This window comes from Lampris incognitus, chromosome 14 (assembly GCF_029633865.1).
Source record: "Lampris incognitus isolate fLamInc1 chromosome 14, fLamInc1.hap2, whole genome shotgun sequence".
In the NCBI taxonomy this organism is placed as follows: domain Eukaryota; kingdom Metazoa; phylum Chordata; class Actinopteri; order Lampriformes; family Lampridae; genus Lampris; species Lampris incognitus.
Window position 1 is genome coordinate 12,543,056 of NC_079224.1, and position 21,850 is coordinate 12,564,905.

Below are 21,850 nucleotides of genomic sequence, written 5' to 3' on the forward strand. Positions count from 1 at the left end.
CGGGGAAATAAACGGGGGACAAAAGTAACTGATGTCACACGAAAGTTCACCAACCTCATTTGTTAGGGGGCCAGACGGTGAGCTGAATATTCAACAGATAGATATAGATAGACAGATAGACAGATAGAGAGATGGGTCGTGTAGTAGAAAAATGCAGAACTACTCGTTCCTAGTTAGGCATCATGTTTTGCCTACAACTGACCCTTCTGCAGATGTCAGCATGTCCTTATCTCTTTGCAGATGGGTAAGGTCACAGCTGGCTGAAATTGGTTAGGGTGGCTTAGACAACACATACCCTTGTAACTCTATAAAAACTATATACTACTCCTGTTCGAGGCTCGCTCTCTCACTCTCTCTCTCTCTCTTCTTCCTACCCCATATGGGGTGAGCCCGTTTGCAAACGCTGAATTAAACTTACTCAGAAAGACAAGACTGACTCAGGATTTTCTTTTCTTTTTATTACAAAGTTTGCCGCCACAACAGATAGATAGACAGACAGACATACTGATGGACAAATGGACAGATGGATGGACAGACGAACAGATAGATAGATAGATAGATAGATAGATAGATAGATAGATAGATAGATAGATAGATAGATAGATAGATAGATAGATAGATAGATAGATAGATAGATAGATAGATAGATAGATAGATAGATAGATAGATGGACAGACATACAAACAGATAGATAGATAGATAGATAGATAGATAGATAGATAGATAGATAGATAGATAGATAGATAGATAGATAGATAGATAGATAGATGGACAGACATACAAACAGATAGATAGATAGATAGATAGATAGATAGATAGATAGATAGATAGATAGATAGATAGATAGATAGATAGATAGATAGATAGATAGACAGACAGACAGACAGACAGACAGACAGACAGACAGACAGACAGACAGACAGACAGACAGACAGACAGACAGACAGACAGACAGACAGACGGATGGATGGACAGGGACAGATGGGCAGACAGAACAGATAGATAGATAGATAGATCGATCGATCGATCGATCGATCGATCGATCGATAGATAGATAGATAGATAGATAGATAGATAGATAGATAGATAGATAGATAGATAGATAGATAGATAGATAGATAGATAGATAGATAGATAGATAGATAGATAGATAGATAGACAGACGGATGGGCAAACGGACAGATTGGACAGACAGACAAACAGATAGATAGATAGATAGATAGATAGATAGATAGATAGATAGATAGATAGATAGATAGATAGATAGATAGATAGATAGATAGATAGATAGATAGATAGATAGATAGATAGACAGACAGACAGACAGACGGATGGATGGACAGATGGACAGACAGACGGATGGATGGACAGATGGACAGACAGACGAACAGATAGATAGATAGATAGATAGATAGATAGATAGATAGATAGATAGATAGATAGATAGATAGATAGATAGATAGATAGATAGATAGATAGATAGATAGATAGATAGATAGATAGATAGATAGATAGTAGACACAGTAAGACACACTTGACATAAGAGACATTGTGCTGTGCTTAAACAGGACAGCACTCTAGAGGGGAGTCCTGTATCTGCAGCTTGGGGGGGGGGGTGATTGTATATTGGGTGTCTTGGGTAATATACAATGATGTGTGCTTAACATGTTCTGGCTCTGGAGATGAGGCCAGATATACTGGAAGTAGGAAGACCAATTGTATTATGTGTGTGTGTGTATGTGTGTGTGTGTACATGTGTGATCTTCAAGAATCAGGTCCTGATGGTGCTTGCACATATGAAAAAACTGATGCTATCGTACAGAAGGACTGGCTCAATGATGCTAAGATGCTAAGAGGAAGAGGAGGTGGGGTTTTAACGCAGGTTTTTTTTAGTTCACAGATAACTGTGAGCCTCTGTTGGTAGTGTTTGTGAGCATCCATGGTGTGTTTGCTGAAGCTGAGGTTATTTTCTTGTGTAATGCCAAGGCATCTAACTGCCTCGACCACCTCCACTCTCTCTTGATGAATTGTGATAGGACCGGGGCGTGTGACGGGACGCTCAACCTCCAAGATAGCCGACGAAAATTTCTGACAGGCCAGAAATCCATCCGATCGTCCGACAGCCAGCTTGCCGATCGTTCGGGCAGTTAATTGGGTGTCATGACCCCCCCCCCCGAACTGCACGTCAAACCACAGCCGATGAGGTGGAAAATCGGCCCATCTCTAAAATTAGTCGGCCAAATCGGCGTTAAAATCGGGCTCAAGTCGTACAGTGTCTGCCCAGTTTAGGATTGATCACATCAGGATTGATCTTCTCGGCCGTAGGCTCTACTGTATTGAAGTCAAGTCAGATGAGGGCATATGGGTTTTCCTCTCTTGTTGGTGCACTGTTGCGTTTCAGTTAAAGGGGGGGTTTCTCAAATGGTTTTGTGCATGTGCAGTCAGCACTGATGGGTAATGTAGTTGACTGAAGCAATGAAATCCTGACTGTGTAAGTAATATATTGACAGAGAAATCTGCGTTCTCCTGCTCAGAGTCTTTCCCACAGCACCTACATGTACCAGAATGCATTGTGTGTAAGCCTCTGTATGGTTGTCCATAAAGTCCTCTGCAATAGTGTTGTGGGACGTCATTTACACCAACGGCAATGCAGCTTAGCCGAGAGAATGAGGGTATGTTTTTTTGAAAGGTGTCTAGAGTAGATTAGAGTATTAGAAACCTACTAGGCCAGGGCATCTGGGTAGCGTAGTGGTCTATTCCGCTGCATACCAACACGGGGATCGCCGGTTCGAATCCCCGTGTTACCGCCGGCTTGGTCAGGCATCTTTACAGACACAATTGGCCGTGTCTGCGGATGGGAAGCCGGTTGTGGGTACATGTCCTGGTCGCTGCACTGGCACTTCCTCTGGTCGGTCAGGGCGCCCATTCGGGGGGGGGGGATAGCGTGATCCTCCCACGCGCTACGTCCCCCTGGCGAAACTCCTCGCTGTCAGGTGAAAAGAAGCGGCTGGTGACTCCACATGTATTGGAGGAGGCATGTGGTAGTCTGCAGCCCTCCCCAGAATGGCAGAGCGGGTGGAACAGTGAACGGGATGGCTCGGGGTGGGATAATTGGCCGGATACAATTGGGGAGAAAAAAAAAAGGGTGGGGGGGTAAAGAAATCCTGCTAGGCTTTAGTTTTTCTGGCTGCCAAATCATGTCATATGTCAGTTGGTGGTCGGAATAAAACTCGGTTTCACTGCCGCCCCAAAGGTGCAGAGACGATCGGGAACAACTGCCGGTGTTTCTCATGTGCTCGACTTTCTTCTTACATTCAAAGTCAAAATTTCCCCGTAAACATTCTGGATGCCATTACGGTAAAACGACGGTGTTTCTAGTGATGCTCAGTGGTTTTGAATACACATCACAATCTCTCTGGACAATTAGAAGTTTTTCGGATGACCTGACAGCAGAGTAATTATCAAAGGCTCGTTTTGACTAAAAAAGCGAAACTGCTAATTAAAAAAATAATTTACATGTATCAGGTGGCTTCACTTTGACAATTACTTGGGTTACCGTGCAATTAAAGAAACCTATAATTAATGCCATGATGCTAATTAGTGACAATTTCAAGGATTGCTCTTTCTTTTCTTGACTGCTGGTGCATCCACACAAGTTTCGCCATGTTGTCAGTTGAGGCCTGGGACAATTATAAATGGTGAGATTTCTTCTAAACAAAGGATGCAGGGAATTTTCCTGAACACATGGATAAGTACAACACTTCATTTTGGGTCCAAAAATCAAAACACAGTGCAAATTTAAGTCAACGGTTCATGAGCGCTGAAAACCTCTGAATGTTAAAATAATAGACGAGGGACCGTCGATGTAGGTTTGCAAACTCATAATCAATAAACTGTTCAGTCCTGATGAATTCCTGAGTAGGAGATTAACTGGGGCTTGGTCAATTAGGCTCTGGAAGGCTCCTCCATAAATGTCGATATGGATGAAAAAACATGGCTGGAAAAAAAGGAGGGAAGATAGAAAAAGGGCACTCTGACTATATGTTGAATGAAAAGTCCAGTAATTCTTAACTTGAACCCTATTTTCCTATGATTAGGGTGCTAAATGTTGTAAGAAGGGTCTACAGAGTCTTAGGTACATATATAGATATCAATCCATTTCTAACCTGAACCAGCAGTCTTGTTCTGTAACCTCACGAGAATTGAGTTATTGCAGGAAGAGAGCCGTGGAAGCACGAGTTGAAGTGCAAAGAAGAAAATGTAAAAAAGGTCTATTTGTGCTGATTGACTGCACTGGGATTGTCTTCACATAATGGAAGTTGTTTTAAAAAAACTTCTGAAGAAATTCAGAGGCTGTTAGTGCCAAAAAAAGAGCGCTTTTAATGGAGGCTATTTGGTGAACGCTACTGCCCCGAAGGATTACATTGCATCTTGGTGTGCAGCAGTCAGCTGGCACTAGCCTGCTCAATACTGAGTCAGTTTAAAAGTTTCTGCCTCCCATCGCTCACTCGTAACAATTCGAGAACAGGGCTTAGGTTAAAATAAAAAATGCCAGTTTACCCTTTAAGATGTCATAATTTACATTAATGTGAGTTCTCTCCTAAAATGGTCTGGGAGGCAGTCTTAAGCGACCTCTAAGCCTTCCCAGCTCACTGCTAGCAACCGAAAGTGGTTAGCTTGGCGGAGCAGAGAGATCTCCAATACAAGACAATCACAAGCTTGCCCTTCAGTAGAACTGCTTCTGTCACTCGCAGACTTCCCACATCTAAACGGGCCCTGAGCCAAAGAGTAAACATTTGACCAGACGGGCTGTATATATTTGTGTCATACAATGGTCAGCGTAGTGTCAACAGTGAACAGTGGCTAGTTTGCTAGGTGCTTCAGTAGTGTCAGGCCTCCTCCTCAACTGCCGCCTGCAGCTCATATCTCTCTCTTTTGTCCATGTGGCCCTCATTAAGGAGGCAGAGGGCCAGGCTCCTGTCTTCTATTCAACAGCAAGAGGCTCGGCAGTGTTCCTTGTTAACTATGTTATCAGGGTTGCTGTGATGAGCAGGCAGGAGCACTAACCCTCCGCTCCTCTATGGAACGGCCCTGGCTGGCCATAATGAAATAATTCACATAGGGACCATCTCCAGTTGGGAGGTTAAGAGGTCTCTCTGCATCAATTAACATTTGGTGGGCTGTTGGAACAAGCCCAGCTAAGACTAATAGCCAGGCAAGTGTGAAATCACCTTGCCCTGGCCAGCAGTCGTGTGCATTGGTAAGTGAAAATGAGTTTCGGGATTGAAAAGGAGAACTGGCTCAGACAGGAGGGAGAGAGAACAGATTACCATGGATACCAAGGTAGTCCCAGAAATCAATAATCCTCAGAGTTTTCAATGGGGCTATTGTGTGGCTGTTTGGACTTTCTTGAATAATACATTCTGCTTCTGCTCAGGTAATAACGACCCGGGCTGATTAACTGGAGAGGGGGCAGCCTACGGAGCCTTTAAACTTTATGCAAGAGAGAGGCCACGTTCACGCTGTGCAATTTTTTACTTTCATTAAACTTTGCCAAAATAATTTTTGACATCGCAGATAAAAACCTTTAGCTGTGAAAGAAGGTCAGCACCTGGTTTATTAGTAGGTTACCAGATGGGAAATTAAATGCACGTGTCGAGTCAAAGCTTTCAAAAGAGATTTGTTAGTGTCAAAAAATTTGAAGACATATTTGTGTTGTGTGATGGGTATTTTGAGGCACTTCCTTGCCATCAGATAAAAATCCAAGGTTGGCTTGAAGTTGGTCAAACATATCTTAAAACCAAGCAGTTCCAACTTGCATGAGCGCCTACCTTGTTCCCATCTTACAATCAACAGACATATGATGAACCAAAAGATGGATGAAATCACAGTTTGCAACGGGCTTTACTAGGTCTACTCACCTGGTAGAAGTTGGGCCAGTAGGTGCTGATAGCCAGCTCCACCTGTCCCCAGGTGCGAGTGGCTGGTCCAGACACATTCCACACTGGCATCCCCAGAGGACTGTTGTTTTCCTTGATGTAAACATTGAGCTGGCCCGGGCGGCTGTTGTCGCGACCTCCCATGTAGTAGTGGAATATGACACAGTGGGTGTCATTCTCCTTCAGCTGGGGTGTCAGCAGTAGCGCCTTCTGCCCGGCGAAGCGGCCAGACGTGTTCACCATCACGAAGGCTGAGCCTGTCACATGAAGGAGATGATAATATCACGTGGTTAAACGACCGCTTATCAGAACTGGGTCAAACAGTAATTGAAAATAATAGTCGCCTGATTGTTTCAAGCTGTCCTGGAGTTGTGTGGGGTTCATCATGACATGATAATACAAAGAGTGTCGGGTAAACCGTTGTAAATTCCTCCCAGAATTTTTGATCACTGATGGCAAACATATTGTCCTAGGTGGTGATCGAGTCTCTCTTTTCTTTTTTTTTCTTTTTTTTTTGGGGGGGGGGGGGTTTCCCCTCCCTTTTTCTCCCCAATTGTATCCGGCAAATTACCCTACTCTTCCAAGCCATCCCAGTTGCTGCTCTACCCCCTCTGCCAATCCGGGGAGCACTGCAGACTACCACTTGTCTCCTCTGATACATGTGGAGTCAAAAGCCGCCTCTTTTCACCTGACAGTGAGGAGTTCCGCCAGGGGGACGTAGCGCGTGGGAGGATCATGCTATTCTTCCCAGTCCCCGCCTAACAGGCACCCCGACTGACCAGAGGAGGCACTAGTGCAGCGAACAGGACACGTACCCACATCCGCCTTCCCACCTGCAGACATGGCCAATCATGTCTGTAGGGACGCCTGACCAAGCCGGAGGTAACACGGAGATTCGATCTGGCGATCCCCAACATGGGGATCGCCGGATCGCCGAATAGACCACTACGCTACCCAGACGTCTCTAATCGAGTCTTTCTACAAGCAACTGCGGTCAGCAGCTAAGTCTGTTGTTTATATTGTAATACTGACCAGAATTTATTTCATGAACAGTTTGGATAAAGACCCTCCTGCCCCTCCTTTAATCCACATATTAAACAAAGGTGCTAAAACAGAAAGTAGTACCCGCTGTAGTACGAGCTCAAATTAGTAGCAAAGTATTGACTTTATATCTACAAAAAGTCAAATATTTTTACACTAATACCTCCAATACATAGGCTGACTTGATAAATGGAATTATGAAGGACCCATGCACTGTTTCTGTTTTATCAAAGCATTAATATGTTTTCGGACAAGGGTGATTATTAGAGACAGGTGTTTTTTTGCTGGTTATCATCAGTAACCAGGTGTTTATTAGAAGTTTTACGGTAGCTAAATTAAGTCTGTGTACTAAAAGAGTAGATAATGTTTGGCTTATGATCTCTACCTCCATTATCATTGAGAGCTCTTGCACTGTATACCACTCCATCCATCCATCCATTATTTGAACCGCTTATCCTGCTCTCAGGATAGCAGGGATGCTAGAGCTTATCCCAGCAGTCATTGGGCGGCAGGTGGGGAGACACCCTGGACAGGCCGCGAGGCCATCACAGGGCTGAGACAGACAGACACACACACACAGACACACACAGACACACACACACACACATCCACACCTAGGGACAATTAGTACGGCCGATTCACCTGACCTACATGTCTTTGGACTGTGGGAGGAAACCGCAGCACCCAGAGGAAACCCACGCAGACACGGGGAGAACATGCAAACTCCACACAGAGGACGACCCAGGACAACCCCCAAGGTTGGACTACCCTGGGGCTCGAACCCAAGACCTTTTTGCTGTGAGGCGACCATGCTCACCACTGGACCACTGTGCCGCTTATATTCCATTATGAACGAGGAAAACGATCTCATCTATAAAAGAAACCCGGGCTATGCATTTGCATCTGCTTGTTTGTGGATAGTGACATGCACGCTGCAACACAGCCTATGTGAGCGCCTCGCATATCTGTTCTCACACTCAGCCTTGTATACCCTGATTGTACAAATGCCCTGGATCTCTGGACATAGATAATCTATAATCAAGATAAATTGTCAAAATGCAAAGTCTAGCAGCAAAGAAATCATAAAATGGTGGATTTTTAGAGGCAGTATTTTTTTTCCCGGAAAATTCGAAGCTGAGAGAGCTGATGAGAAATCAATAGGTTGAAACAAATCCGCAAAGCAGGGCCCATTGAGATTTCATCATTTGGATTCAACATTAAAGGTTAACCTAATTCCCCCCGTTTGCCTGGAAAACACGAGTGAGAATGATTTCACTGGCAAACTTTCAGTGAGACACGGAGCAGATTATCATTTGTCATCGTCGCATTTAGTTTGGCTCGGGGATGATGCAACACAATCTGGAGCATCATCGGGACAACAAGCCAGAACTGCAAGAAGTGACTCAGTTTATTTTAAAATGACGGAAAATTCCAAGAACTTCACCTCATGGCGACCATCAGAGGGCTTTGGTTTGACCAGCCGGAGCCGAGGAAATCATCTTGTATGCGTTAAACAGCCTGCTCACCTGCAAATGAGACTAAACTGAACTGTAATAGATCTGAATAAGGCCAGGATGTTTGCCATTGAATTTTTATGCTTTGGTGATCAAGCTTGGGAGCGGTGTTCGGAGAAGAAAAAAAAAAAGGTGAATAACGTCAACCGCTCATCAGGCCAGGCCCCCCGAGTGCACCGGCACAAACAACCTCGCACAGAACCCTATTTGTTCCATCAATGACTCGCGCTCACCCACTTGTCTTGTTGTGCTACACTTGTAACGCTCTCCAATTCCATCTGTCTCCAGCCTCAGATAACGAGCCGGGGCTCTGTCATGTTTACAGAATGAAACAGGAGGAGAGGGCGAGGAGGAGGAGGAGCACGGGGCTGCGATGACACCGAGTCAAGCTCCCTGGCTTTGTTTGTCGTGTAGAAGCAAAGCGTTGTTTTACAGGATCTCTGCAGGATTTGGATCACGCGAGCATCCTAACTCCTGACACCTACAGCCGATGTATGCATGGAGTTTTCGGGAATTCTCGGATCTGTTAGATATGACTAAAAATTCATGGGAAAAAAAATCCATGCTATTGTTTCTCTTCCATTTCTTTAATGTATTATTCATTGCGCTGTGATAACAGCACTGATGCAGGCTAGTGTTCCTGAAGATGGAGAGAGAAGTTGTGTGCGGCGCGCGAAAAAGGGCAGGAGGAGAATTGAGACACTTGTTTTTCCAACTTTCAACCGGGTGGCTCCGTTTGAGGGTTCACAGGTCTCTTTCATAACACCTAACCATCTGCTCAGGTGCCCAGCACTTATTCATTTTTGTTTTCGTTTTTTTTTTTTTTGCCCAAAGAGGTGCCAGCAAATCCGTGGCGTGATCCAAGCCAGCACTAATAATCAGATGATGAATTGTTCAAGTGATGCTAGTGTTACACAGACGAAGATGCTGGTGCCACTGCTTTTCAGTGTAATTAAAAACTGGTTGCTTACTATTCATTTGAAACAGTCACGTTGTGACACCGTTGCACAGGAGATTTATGCATGGTGGCGTTCTCGGTCAGTAATTAGAGACGAAAAACTTTGATCCCTTAAGCGGCGTTTGTACACTGGTAACACCGTGTTGATGAAATATTAATAAATCAATAGGTGCACTGGGTAAGAACTATCTGTTTGATATGGCTTAACATGGTGACTGTTTCACAGCAGATATACAAATATTAAGAAATAATCGCTACAGTACGGTCAATGCAGGGCGGGCTGTACATGCAAAAAGGCCCATCACTAAAATCAAGGCCTACAAGTTCATTTTCTTTCAGGTCACCGAAGCCAAACAAAGCAGGAAGAGAAGCCTCACCTTGCTCAAACCTCACCACCAAAAAACAGAAGAATTTATTTATTTATTTGTTTATTTTGTCATATTTTCTCCCAAAATTGTTTGCGGTCAATTTCCCCACTCTTCTGAGATGTCCCGGTCACTGCTCCACCCCCTCTGTCGATCCGGGGAGGGCTGCAGACTACCACATGCCTCGCCTAATACATGTGGAGTCACCAGCTGCTTCTTTTCACCTGACAGTGAGGATTTTCACCAGGGGGATGTAGCACGTGCGAGGATCACGCTATTCCCCCCAGTTCCCCCTCCCCCCTGAACAGGCGCCCCGATCGACCAGAGGAGGCGCTAGTGCAGCGACCAGGACGCATATCCACATCCGGAGTCCCACCTGCAGACACGGCCGATTGTGTCTGTAGGGACACCCAACTAAGCTGGAGGTAACACGGAGACTCGAACCAGCGATCCCTATGTTGGTAGGCAACAGAATAGATCGCTATGCTACAAGGAATATTTTGAGTGAAAGTCGTCAATTTGCTTGACACTGTTGATTTCTGTCTGAACCAAAGCAGATGCTTCCGGTGTGGGAAGATGGCTGTGCGACTTCACATTTGCAGCAGTCTCACCCAGTACCGGTGTGGGAAGATGGCGGTGCAAACTTGTGTTTGTGGCAGCCTCACTCAGTACCGTCCATGCAGTGTCTTTGTCTACGTCTGCGTCAAAGTTTGTGTCTTCATTTGATAGCTGGGAGAGCTTGGTCTGCAGCATCCTGTGGGCCCAGGGACCACGGTCCTGCCTAGAGCTGCGACCGAAGAGGTAACACCGAGGGTAATCTGACAGGACGCGGAAGCGGGGCAGGCTAAGCTAACTGCTAGCCCATGCACACTGGCAGTTCCGATAACAACGAGGGCGGTCTGACGACAGCCTCGCCTAGAGTTGACTCTTTTAGGTGTCATTGTGTGGAGTGCAGAGAGGTGTGTCGAAGGTGTCTGGCTGGGAGAACTGGCGTTGGATCGGCTGGGGGAGCCTGGTCTGCTGCGTCCGGTGGGCCCGGCGTCCACGACCCTGCCTGGAGCCGTGCCCAAGGAGGAAACACCGAGGGCAGTCTGACGGGACACGGAGGCAGGGCGGGCTAAGCTAACTGCTAGCCCATGCAGACCGGCAGTTCCAGCAGTCAACCTGGTGTTCACTCTCTTGGATAGTGAATTTTTTTGTGTGGATATGTTGGTGTTCTTGCAGTTTGGATATGTGTTTTTGTCTTTTGTGTTGCACTGCTGTGGGCTGGGGGAAACGATATTTCGTTTCATTTAATGTGCGCAGGTGCATGGAATGACAAATAAATGTTCCTGATTCCTGATGACGTGAGGGCCTAGACAGTTTTTACACTCACCAAGCCTAATGACCACACGCACTGCAGGACCTGCTGCACCACGTATAGATAATTAGCCCGGTAGTATAAGAGCAAATTATAATGACACAGAGTTAGCATTGCACTAATGTGCTAGTGATGCACAGGGATGTTTTCTGTCTCTCTCTTCCTCCTTCTCGCTTGCCGGTGCTTCAACAATGGCATGTGCAGGACCAATTAAAAAATAGCGAGCTGTTCGCACGCTTGAGGCCTGTCTGTGCAACTTCATAAAGGGCAGTGCACTTCCATTGTCTGAGGAATTCAGGAGAACAGATGTATTATTATTCCAATGAAGGACACCTTCACCTTTATTATAGTGATGGCTGAACACGGAGAACATGCAGGCTGGTATGAAAAATGAATTAGCAAAAGATTACTTTTTGCTGCCACATTTGCCGCTGCTCTTCAGAAATCAGTAGCACGCTGCCGGGAAAAGCAATCGTTATTTTCATTTGAACACAATATTTTCGAATGTATTAGCTTTACATGTGTGACTGGTTTGAACAATGGGAACATAATTGGATTTTTTTTTTCAAATAGATAACTTGAACGCTGTTTGAAAGGACTTACTATGGACCGATATTCTGATATTACAGCCAAGTTATGAACTATTACCGTTTCAGATCTGTGAAATGAATGCAGGCTCTTCCCAAAGTTGTCATAAAATGGTTTTTCTCAGTGTAATCTCAGAGTTGTTGATCAAGGAATCAGAAATAGTGTGAACAGCCTTATTGGTCTGAGGGCAGGGAATTAATTGCAGGGCAAACAGTGCTGACCCTGGACAAACTACAAAGAAAGGCCACAGTCAGGCTAATACACTGACTCATACCCCACTCCGGTAAACCAGTGGATAACTGCTCAAACACTGGAGTCTAGGGTCTGAGGATAGTGGGTATCGTATATTGTATTTTTTTGGGGGGGGGGTTCCCCCTTATTCTCCCGAATTGTATCTGTCCAATTACCCCACTCTTCCGAGCCATCCCAGTTGCTGCTCCACCCACTCTGTCGATCCGGGGAGCACTGCAGACTACCACGCGCCTCCTCTGATACATATGGAGACGCCAGCCGCTTCTTTTCGCCTGACAGTGAGGAGTTTCACCAGGGGGACAAAGTGTATGGGAGGATCATGCTATTCCCCTCAGTTCCCCCTCCCCCCTGAACAGGCACCCTGACCGACCAGAGGAGGCGTTAGAGCAGTGACCAGGACACATACCCACATCTAGCTTCCCACCTTGGTTGGGTGTCTGTAGGGACACCCAACCAAGCCGGCGGTAACACATAGTACATTGTTGTATTTTACACTGATTGTAAAGCCTTTTGGGATTACCCTGTGAATTTGAAGTATGCAAATTAACTTCATTTGACTCGACTAACAGTTGTACCTGATTGTCCTTTTGGTGATATTCAGAATTTCTCATTGAGATCTGGTGTTTCATCAAGCATTTCTTACTCCTAACTTCAAATTTCACATAAAACCAGTTGATGAAAACACACCTCAAGTCATTGTACTCCGTCATGTCCATCTACCTCAGGCATGTATGTAAGTAACCTGCTCACATCTATTTCAGCATCTCTGATATATTCTCGGCACCACTGCACCTTATCACCTCTTATTTCGCCCGTATATAGTCAATCCTTGTGTGTATATCTGAAGATTGTTGTGTTGTAGTGGTGTTATTCTATGCTAAGTACACTGAGAGAGCCATGAAAGTGGAGTCAAATTCCATGTATGTGCAAACCTACATGGCCAATAAACCTGATTCTGATGAAACTGAATCTATTTTGTCAGAGTGAGAGTCAAAGCTACAAAAACAACACCACGGGCTACGGGTGACAAGTAATGACAATTGCCTGGTGGAGATTTGATGAAAGAGGACCACGACCTCTTCCTTTCCTATGGTAAAGCCAGCTAGCAAACAATCGAGTGATAGCTCTTTAATAAGGAAACAGCATGGCAAGACTGAATCCCATACGCTGTCGTGATATTTGCATTATTTTCATTATGTCCCAGGGTATATTTCGGGTTAATCTTTCTTAAAATTAAATTCTGTCAAGCTCAGGCAGCGTTGAGATGTTTTTTGGAGGCAGACAGAGACAATAAGCATCTTGATGAGACAACACCGAACGCTTTCCGATGCAACCCCTTCTGCTTGTCAGGATACGGCAGAGACCGGGGAAAGTGAATCATAAGACTTAAGCAACTTGACATGTGTGACTTTGTTTTGAGCATTTTTTTTTCTTTTCGTTGGTGTTATTTCAGAAGGTCAAGTCAAGACTGTTTATCTGTTGATGTCCACTGCATCACCAAAGACCCCTGCAAAGTGCTAAGAAAGGCATTTCGTAAATCCAAAACTTGGCTATAGATACAACCAAATATATTCCAATGTTATACCACCATACATACATATATGTATATGTAGATAGATATGCAGATATAGGTATAGATGACGGGAACAGACAGACACATACACACACACACACACACACACACACGCACGCATATACAAACACACACATACATACATACACACATAAATGTACATATATACATACAGACATACATGCACACATGGATTAGATTCTGATTGTGATTAATCAGAATTCACACAATTTTTAGACAAAGAAAAACCAAAATTTCCAAACTAAGAGAAAATCAAAGTCATACTTACATTACTTTCTCATTCACAATGTGAGTGTCAGTTTTGTCCTGGTATGTGGAAACTTGCTTTGCACATAAAACTGATTTGCACTGTGATTCAGAGTGCTATGGATGTGGCCAGACTGGTCTCAGAAATGCTGTTTCAGACAGGATAAGGAATAATACAGCTGCAGTTTTATTCCTTAGTCCCTACAAAGGGTGGAAAATGTTACAGTCTCCTGTAATTTAGTGCAGACAAAAAGGGAGCTGTCTAATCCTCATCATCAAAGTCTATAGGGTGGAGGTATTTAGATTCCCTACAAGTTGAGTGATGGCCTGAGTGGAGGATATAATTTGCAATAATGACTAGTGCTCATTATTCCTCCTCCATTCAGGTCCTGAACTCTGCGAAAATCATTATGTGGGAGAAATCAGAATGAACGGGCGCTCTTTAAACCCAAACCCTCCAGGTCTCATTTGCTAATAAAATTCACAGAGGTCACAGCCGCAGAAAAGCACGGTGGGCGCTTCGAAAATGTCAATGAAGACAGGGCTATTCTCACTTTCTGCCACCAATCAAAAATGCTCTCGCTGTGAGGGTTAGGCTGTTAATGTGAGGAGCCGCGGCCTCCGCTCAATATTCTGGGAACTTTCCGTGTGTCCTTTGAAACATGAAAAAAAAAGACATAATTTAACACCGAATAAGTTTGGGTTTTCTATCTGAGGGTTCAGTCCGTGTTTTTTGACGACGTCGAACACATTTCGCCCAGAAACCATCCATCATGCGGGACACGTTTTAGACATCTTTTTAGTCTGGCGAGACAACAGATGACTCCTATTATGCTCCATGGTAGCACCCAGGGCGGCACGGTGGCACAGCAGCTAGCACGGTCGCCTCACAGCAAGAAGGTCCTGGGTTCGAGCGCCGGGGTAGTCCAACCTTGGGGGGTCGTCCCGGGTCGTCCTCTGTGTGGAGTTTGCACGTTCTCCCCGTGTCTGCGTAGATTTCCTGAGGGTGCTCCGGTTTCCTCCCACTGTCCAAAGACATGTAGGTCAGGTGTATCGGCCATACTAAATCATCCCTAGGTGTGAATGTGTGTGTGTCGGCCCTGTGATGGACTGTCCTGTCCAGGGTGTCTCTCAACCTGCCGCCCAATGATTGCTGGGATAGGGTCCAGCATCCCACGACCCTGAGCAGGATGAGCGGTTTGGATAATGGATGGATGGTAGCATCCATTGTTGTTAGGCATCAATCAACAGCAATACTTCATGGATTAATGTCTTATTTCAATTTACTACTGCCCCTCCGTGGCAACACCCTCTGGCAACAAACACAATACACTACCCCTGAGAGCTGGTGTCACCTCGCTGGATCATATTGTGTAATTATACATACCATACACACTGATTTAAAACACAGAATGCAAATATGTACTCCCATCGTGGAATTGCTGAGCGCCGTCCCATAATCCTGTTTACAAAGGAGGGTGCAATCCTTTTTGGTCAGGCCGCCGCACAGTGCATCCTCGCCACGCGCACATGTCAAATTGAAACCCTCAGGCTCTCATCTCACGGAATTAATTTATAAAATTGATCAGACGTGGTAATTTGCTGTTCTGTTTCGTCACTTAATCATATAATGGGGCTTCTCCTTAACCCCGTGACCTTGCCAGCACGGCGTGAGGTTCGAGTTTCGCACAAAGTTGGGAATGCCACAAAAGCAATTAGGTTTTTTTTCCCTTTCTCTCGCATCTTGCAAACCTCTCGCCACCGCCCCATCAGCAGCAAATCTCACCTTTTGCTGATGTGATTTAAATTCTGATTAAATTTCTGACGTCCTTCAAGTCAGCGGGTATTCTCTCCTCTCTCGTTTTAAGTGGCTATCCTTCTCTTCCTTTGTACGTAAACAACACAAAGACAACACCACCCGCATACCAGGTAAGACAGAGGGTTTGGCCAATTCATTACCTCCCCATGACACAATAAAAACAGAGGAGCGCTCCGTCTTTAAGCGTCATCTGTCTTATCCATATGCATTAGTGATTCTGTGGGAAGTGATACCCCACTGCATTCAGGAGTGCATGAATGCATTATGGGCCTGTGACAGGAAGTGGCTAGAATCGGAGAACCGGTTGCCCTGTGAAGCACCTCATTCTGTCAATCCCTCACTTCTGTCCCGGCGTCTTTATCGACCAAGGACATGCAATCGAAACAAATACACTGAGCAGCAGAGAGACAATGCACATGCAATTTCTTTCCTTCGCCATATTTATAGTCAGACATTAAGAATAAGACAATAAGCCATTCAGCCGGAGCCGAGTTTGCTATTGTGCTTAGCATAATACAAAACCCTAATTAATCTCAGTTAGAGGACCTCCATTCTCCTCCTTCTCTTGCTATTATTCCCCGGAACGAGTCTCGGGGGAGAGCCAGGGTGCAGCAGCCTACGGCTGGCAACATCTACGACACTATCAGAGCTGAGGCTGCCTCTGCACCAGCTGGGGCCCACTAACTTCCTTTTTAATGGCATCTGGACAATCCCCACAAGCACGACACATCAAGCTACCCTTCTATGTCAGCCCAGTCCACCCCCCCCCCCGACTGATTCATTGCACTGGGGTCACGCTTTAACAACCGAGGAGCGAAGGAAAGCTTATTTTGGAACAGCTTATCAATGCATTCAGGCATGATACAACCGTACGGAGAAGTGCGACTATTGCCCCCACCCCAACATATAATATGTAATCCTGACTTATTCTATATGATAGATGTGCTGAACAGGGTCCAACTTCAGTCTTCGAGGCTGAGTGAGTGTTGTTCTGGCCAAGATGGCTTTATCATCATGATCCAGGACAGACGAGGCTTGTTCCCACTGATGGGACCGACAATGACAGTTTTGCTGGGGGTGACTCCAGTTGGCTCAGGAGAGGGAACATACTGGGGTGTGCCCAAGCAGACATGCCGATTCTTGAAGCTCGGGCGAGCCACCCCGAAGGAGCCAAACCATGCAATCGGAGGGACAAACAAGGCTGCTCTCTGGCCAGACATAGCAATTAGGTAAGGGAAGGATCCTAGTAAACAACCTAGAGTTTCAAGCCCCGCTTCAGTCCAACTCTTCTTCATGTGGCCACGGGGCTCGTTTTCCTCACTTTTTTTAATTCCTCTTCTTTCTTTTTTCGTACTCTTCTATTTACATGTTGGGATGGAATGGGGCCAACTTGGTCTTTGGCTGCGATGAGAGCTGGTGGGAGGAGGCAGAGACCTCACTGATCTCTCCACTCAGGAAAAACAGAAAGTGCTAAGGTCTTTCATTGGTGCATGCTCTATAGACCTATCAGAATCAGAATCAGAATCATCTTTATTAGCCAAGTGTGAATGCAAATGAGGGATTTGACTGCGGTACGCAGCAGCTTCTAGCGCTTGCAGATATCACTAGCACACAAAAAAAAAGCAAAATAAAAAACCAGAAGAAATAAATGGAACAACAACAGGAGATTGGAGGCAAGCAGGTATGCACAACAGGTACAACAGGTATGTTGTGCATACACCCTTTCCAACCCCTTATCACATTTACAACCAATGCCACTCAGGAGGTTGCCTGCAGCTGTGGCTGCAGCCATCGTGACAGTATTTTGTTATTAAAAAGAAACTGCACGGCTAGACTTTACAGTCATCATGGAATAAATCTTTTTTTTTCTTTCCTTTTTCTCCCTAATTGTATCTGGCCAATTACCCCATTCTTCCGAGCTGTCCCGGTCACTGCTCCACCCCCTCTGCCAACCCGGGGAGGGCTGCAGACTACCACATGCCTCCTCCGATACATGTGGTGTCGCCAGCCGCTTCTTTTCACCTGACAGTAAGGAGTTTCAACGGGGGAATGTAGTGCATGGGAGGTCCACGCTACCCCCCCCCCCATCCCAGTTCCCCCTCTCCCCCGAACAGACACCCCGACCGGTCAGAGGAGGCGCTAGTGCAGCGACCGGGACACATACCCACATCCGGTTTCCCACCTGCAGACACGGCCAACTGTGTCTGTAGGGACACCCGACCAAGCCGGAGGTAACATGGGGATTCGAAGCGGCGAGCCCAGTGTTGGCGGGCAAAGGAATAGACTGCCACACCACCCGGACGCCCTATGGAATAAATCTTTTAATATGTTATTGTACAACAAAGCTTTTAATTAAAAATAATAAACAATTGTTTATATCTGATATCAATTAACTCCACCAACTGACTCAAACAGCTTTTTAAATCGAATTCCATGAGCTCGACTCAGAGCAGCCAATCAAGTGAGACAGATAAGCAAAATTTTAAATAATGTGAACGCCAAATGTTTAGATTTCTATCTAGCCCTTACTCGGATTTACTATATTTATGCTAGTTACTTTGATGACTTTTTGACGAGAAGTCAACCAGAGCAGATTATTTTAATAATCATCCAGATCATATATTCTCTTTGCTGCAAAAAAAACTTCATTTATTTGGACAGATAGCGAGCGCAACCGTTCCTCAATGTGTTTGAGTTGGTAATGCCTTCTGTTCAGTGGCCAATCTAATTCCGTCTCCATCCTGGTGTGCCAGGATGGATAACAATCTGCTCTGTGAGCAATACAGGACGGTTGTGCGGGGATTCATAAGTACAGGTTGAGAGTGAGACAACAATCAGAGGTGAGATGGCTCTTCCAGTGGTGTGGCTTTCACCTAAATGCATTTCTACCCATCAACCCTCTCTCCAGTCGTCCTAAAACAATTTGAGCCGTCAAGTGCACTACATTTCACATCTCTTAAACCCGGTCAAAGAGGAGAGATTACTGTTTTGTACGGCAGGGTGAGTGCTCACACCGAGAAATGGAGGAAGTGCTGCAACCCGCTAATTATCCGCAATTCAAGATGCACAGGGAGAAGGCGAGCCCTTCTGGAGTGCACTCGAAGTGGGAAGCAGAACCAGGGACGCCTCTTACCCAGACATGGGATTTTAATCAGATATGTTAAATTTAGATCGTGTGCGAGGTGTTAATTTGTAGGTCAGGGCTTTTCCAGACTCCACGCTAACCTTTGCCCGGCCTCCATATGTCGCGACATGAATCGGTTGCAATGGGGGGGGAGAGTAGACGCTTCCTCCTCCATGGCAGGTAATATCTCCAGGGCGGTTCTGATACACATTCCCGACACACACACACACACACACACACACACACACACACACACACACACACACACACATAAACGGGTCTGAGCACCGGCTGCATAAAATTAGTGAGGGCCTGCTAATTAATTCCCCCTCTGTCACCGAGGGGCCCCAGAGCAATCTATCTGAGATGCAGCCTTTGTAAGATTAGGAGTCAGATAGGAGAGGAAAACAATATCCATTAGTTTGCGAGCCTACCTTTGTTATAACGGGGGGGGGGGGGGGGCGTTCTACTAGTCTAATTCCTTAGGTGCCTTCAGCACGTTTGCGGTGATGCCTCCTCAATTCAAATCAAACGAGACGTGATCAATGGAACATTAAAGAGACAAATTATGTGCCGCAGAAACGCAACGTGGGGAAGGCATTTTAATGAATTTCAATATTTGGCTGATGGAGAAAATTCATTTAATTAAAATGGATTTGAGTATTTTGATATCAAATGCACCCCCCCACCCCCCAGTTGCTTCTGTCTCAATTCACCTTGCTGTCACGGAGAGGCTGTGAGGCAGATCTGTATGAGGGACCATGCTCTATATCAGCATCCCACATCAATGATAAAAGACTCAGAAACGGGAATTGTAACTTTAACAGACACAAAGGAGAATATGTTAGTATTGCAGCCTCTTATGGTATTGCACTACTGCACTTTCCTGTTCAGATATTAGCGATTTGATACATCTTAATCAATAGTAATTATTCCATAGTAACGTAATTGATGCAGGGATATAGTTCCCATGCAAAGCATATCTGGGTTTTTTTTCCCCATAATGGCTTTTCTAATTCCTTGGTCATTTCTCATTTAGAAAATAGTGTCTCTTATGACAACCGGTTGTCTATTTAAAAGAAATATTTGAATCTCAGCGCGGCATACTCGATTCTACACGGCATGAACAATGGGAAATGACTTTTGTTGCTGATGCATTCTCTCCCAGTGTGGTGACGGAGGTTTCCCCCCTCTCGTCGAGCCCGCGTCACCTTTCCTACCTGAGGGCATCCACGGATCTGCTGAAGGCCTCTCCCTGGTATCGGCCCGCTCCCAGTCAAGGTCATCTTCTCTGCCTTGGCTGTAGCCACACGCCGCCAGCGGCTTCTCAAAGTTACAATCGCCTGTGACAAAAGGAAGAAATTTATACTGTTATATGGCTTTTCCATTAACTTAGCGCCCAAATGAATGAACACATAAATTACATTCCACCACCCACCGCCCTTTCTTTTCACCGGCAGTATTCATAATGCAATATGCCAGACAATGAGATGCATTTAAGTGAGACAGAGTGAAGGATTACCGTAGCAGGCGAGGCACAACATACATTACTGTCATTAGCAACAAGGCAGTCCAATTTCACAATGACAAGTATGAAGTGTCCAAACTCCATCATCGTTAGGTATTATGTTCCCAAACTGCACCGCCATCTAGGATAAATTGATTTATTTTCCTCGCCAGCCTCAGAACTTTGCTGTTTTGTAGGTCCTCACTCCGCAGAGCCGCTCTAATCCTTTTTACAAGCTGCTTGCAAAATGACAGCAAGCAACCATTAGGACCGGTCTTCAGCTGAGCCCGGCGTGTGATCGATTAATACCAGCACCCCTTTATTCCTCCCACCTTGAGGGCCATGAAGAGAATGTGGAAGTTGAGCCCCAGCCATCTCCTCCACCGAACACACTTTTCAAAATATGAGTATCAGAGATAAAGTACTATTCAAAGGGACTGGAGTCCTTTCATAGAAAAGACAAACAGGTGGGTTTTTTTGCACAGTCGGGGGTCGTTTTCACACAAAGCACAATAGTTCGCTCAGATTGGTACTCGATACACCGTTTTTTGTAATGGTTATGATCTTGCATTACAACTAATTTTCCCCCTTTCACTCCACAATTGTACTTGGCCAATTACCTCACTCTTCCGAGCCACCCCGGTCGCCGCTCCACCCCCTCTGCCGATCCGGAGAGGGCTGCAGACTACCACGTGCCTCCTCCGATACATGTGGAGTCACCAGCCGCTTCTTTTCCCCTGACAGTGAGGAGTTTCCCCAGGGGGGCGTAGCGCGTGGGACGATCATGCCCCCCCCCCCGAACAGGCGACCAGAGGAGGCGCTAGTGCAGCAACTAGGACACACCCACATCCGGCTTCCCACCCGCACACGGTCAATTGTGTCTGTAGAGACGCCTGACCGAGCCAGAGGCAACACGGGGATTCGAACCAGCGATCCCTGTGTTGGTAGGCAACGAAAAGAGACGTGTAATGCCCCTGCATTACATGTTTTATGACAAATAAACATGCTGTTGATTCTTGTGAAAAAAAAATTTTTTAATTTTGCATCTGTAACCAGACGTTTTCTGGTTCCTTTCTAAGAACACAGGACACAAATACACATTTTATTGCCTAAGGGAAAGTCCTCTGAGGCAGAATCTATGCTGGGCAGAAACTGATGTCTCATCTCTTCCACGCCCCCTGTAACATTCTGCTGCATAAAGGCTATGAGCCGAGGTCTTTGTTTTCTCATTTATCTCTGTGATGACATTTACAGTACATGTGCAAATGAATAGCCAAACGAGGAGAACACAAGATAATTAATACCCGGTTCCATGGGGCAGCCGCTAATGATATATTTCCTGCTTTGTCTGTTTTTGAGGGGGCGGACAATCGAGAGGGGAAGGATTGCCAATATATCATTACACTGGTGAAAGTTTGAGGATTTGCTCAAGATCTTGTCTTCGAATTCATTGGGTTGTAGCAAGTGCATCACTGTGCCGAGAGCCCTGATTGGTTGGGACACGTGTGTGTGTGTGTGTGTGTGTGTGTGTGTGTGTGTGTGT

The 21,850-nt window shown here is 45.6% G+C and overlaps 1 protein-coding gene across 1 annotated transcript in view; it reads right to left on the reverse strand.

Annotated features, from left to right (window-relative positions):
* Nucleotides 1–20,415, reverse strand: part of LOC130124325 (receptor-type tyrosine-protein phosphatase mu-like) — a 154,652-nt gene extending 134,237 nt beyond the window's left edge. The window contains exons 1-3 of the mRNA XM_056293784.1: nt 20,352–20,415; nt 20,021–20,143; nt 5,922–6,196 (exon numbers count right to left, since the gene is read on the reverse strand). Coding sequence (XP_056149759.1) covers nt 5,922–6,196; nt 20,021–20,143; nt 20,352–20,415 — 462 coding nt within the window. The remainder of the gene's footprint in view (nt 1–5,921; nt 6,197–20,020; nt 20,144–20,351) is intronic.
* Nucleotides 20,416–21,850: the final 1,435 nt, after the last annotated feature.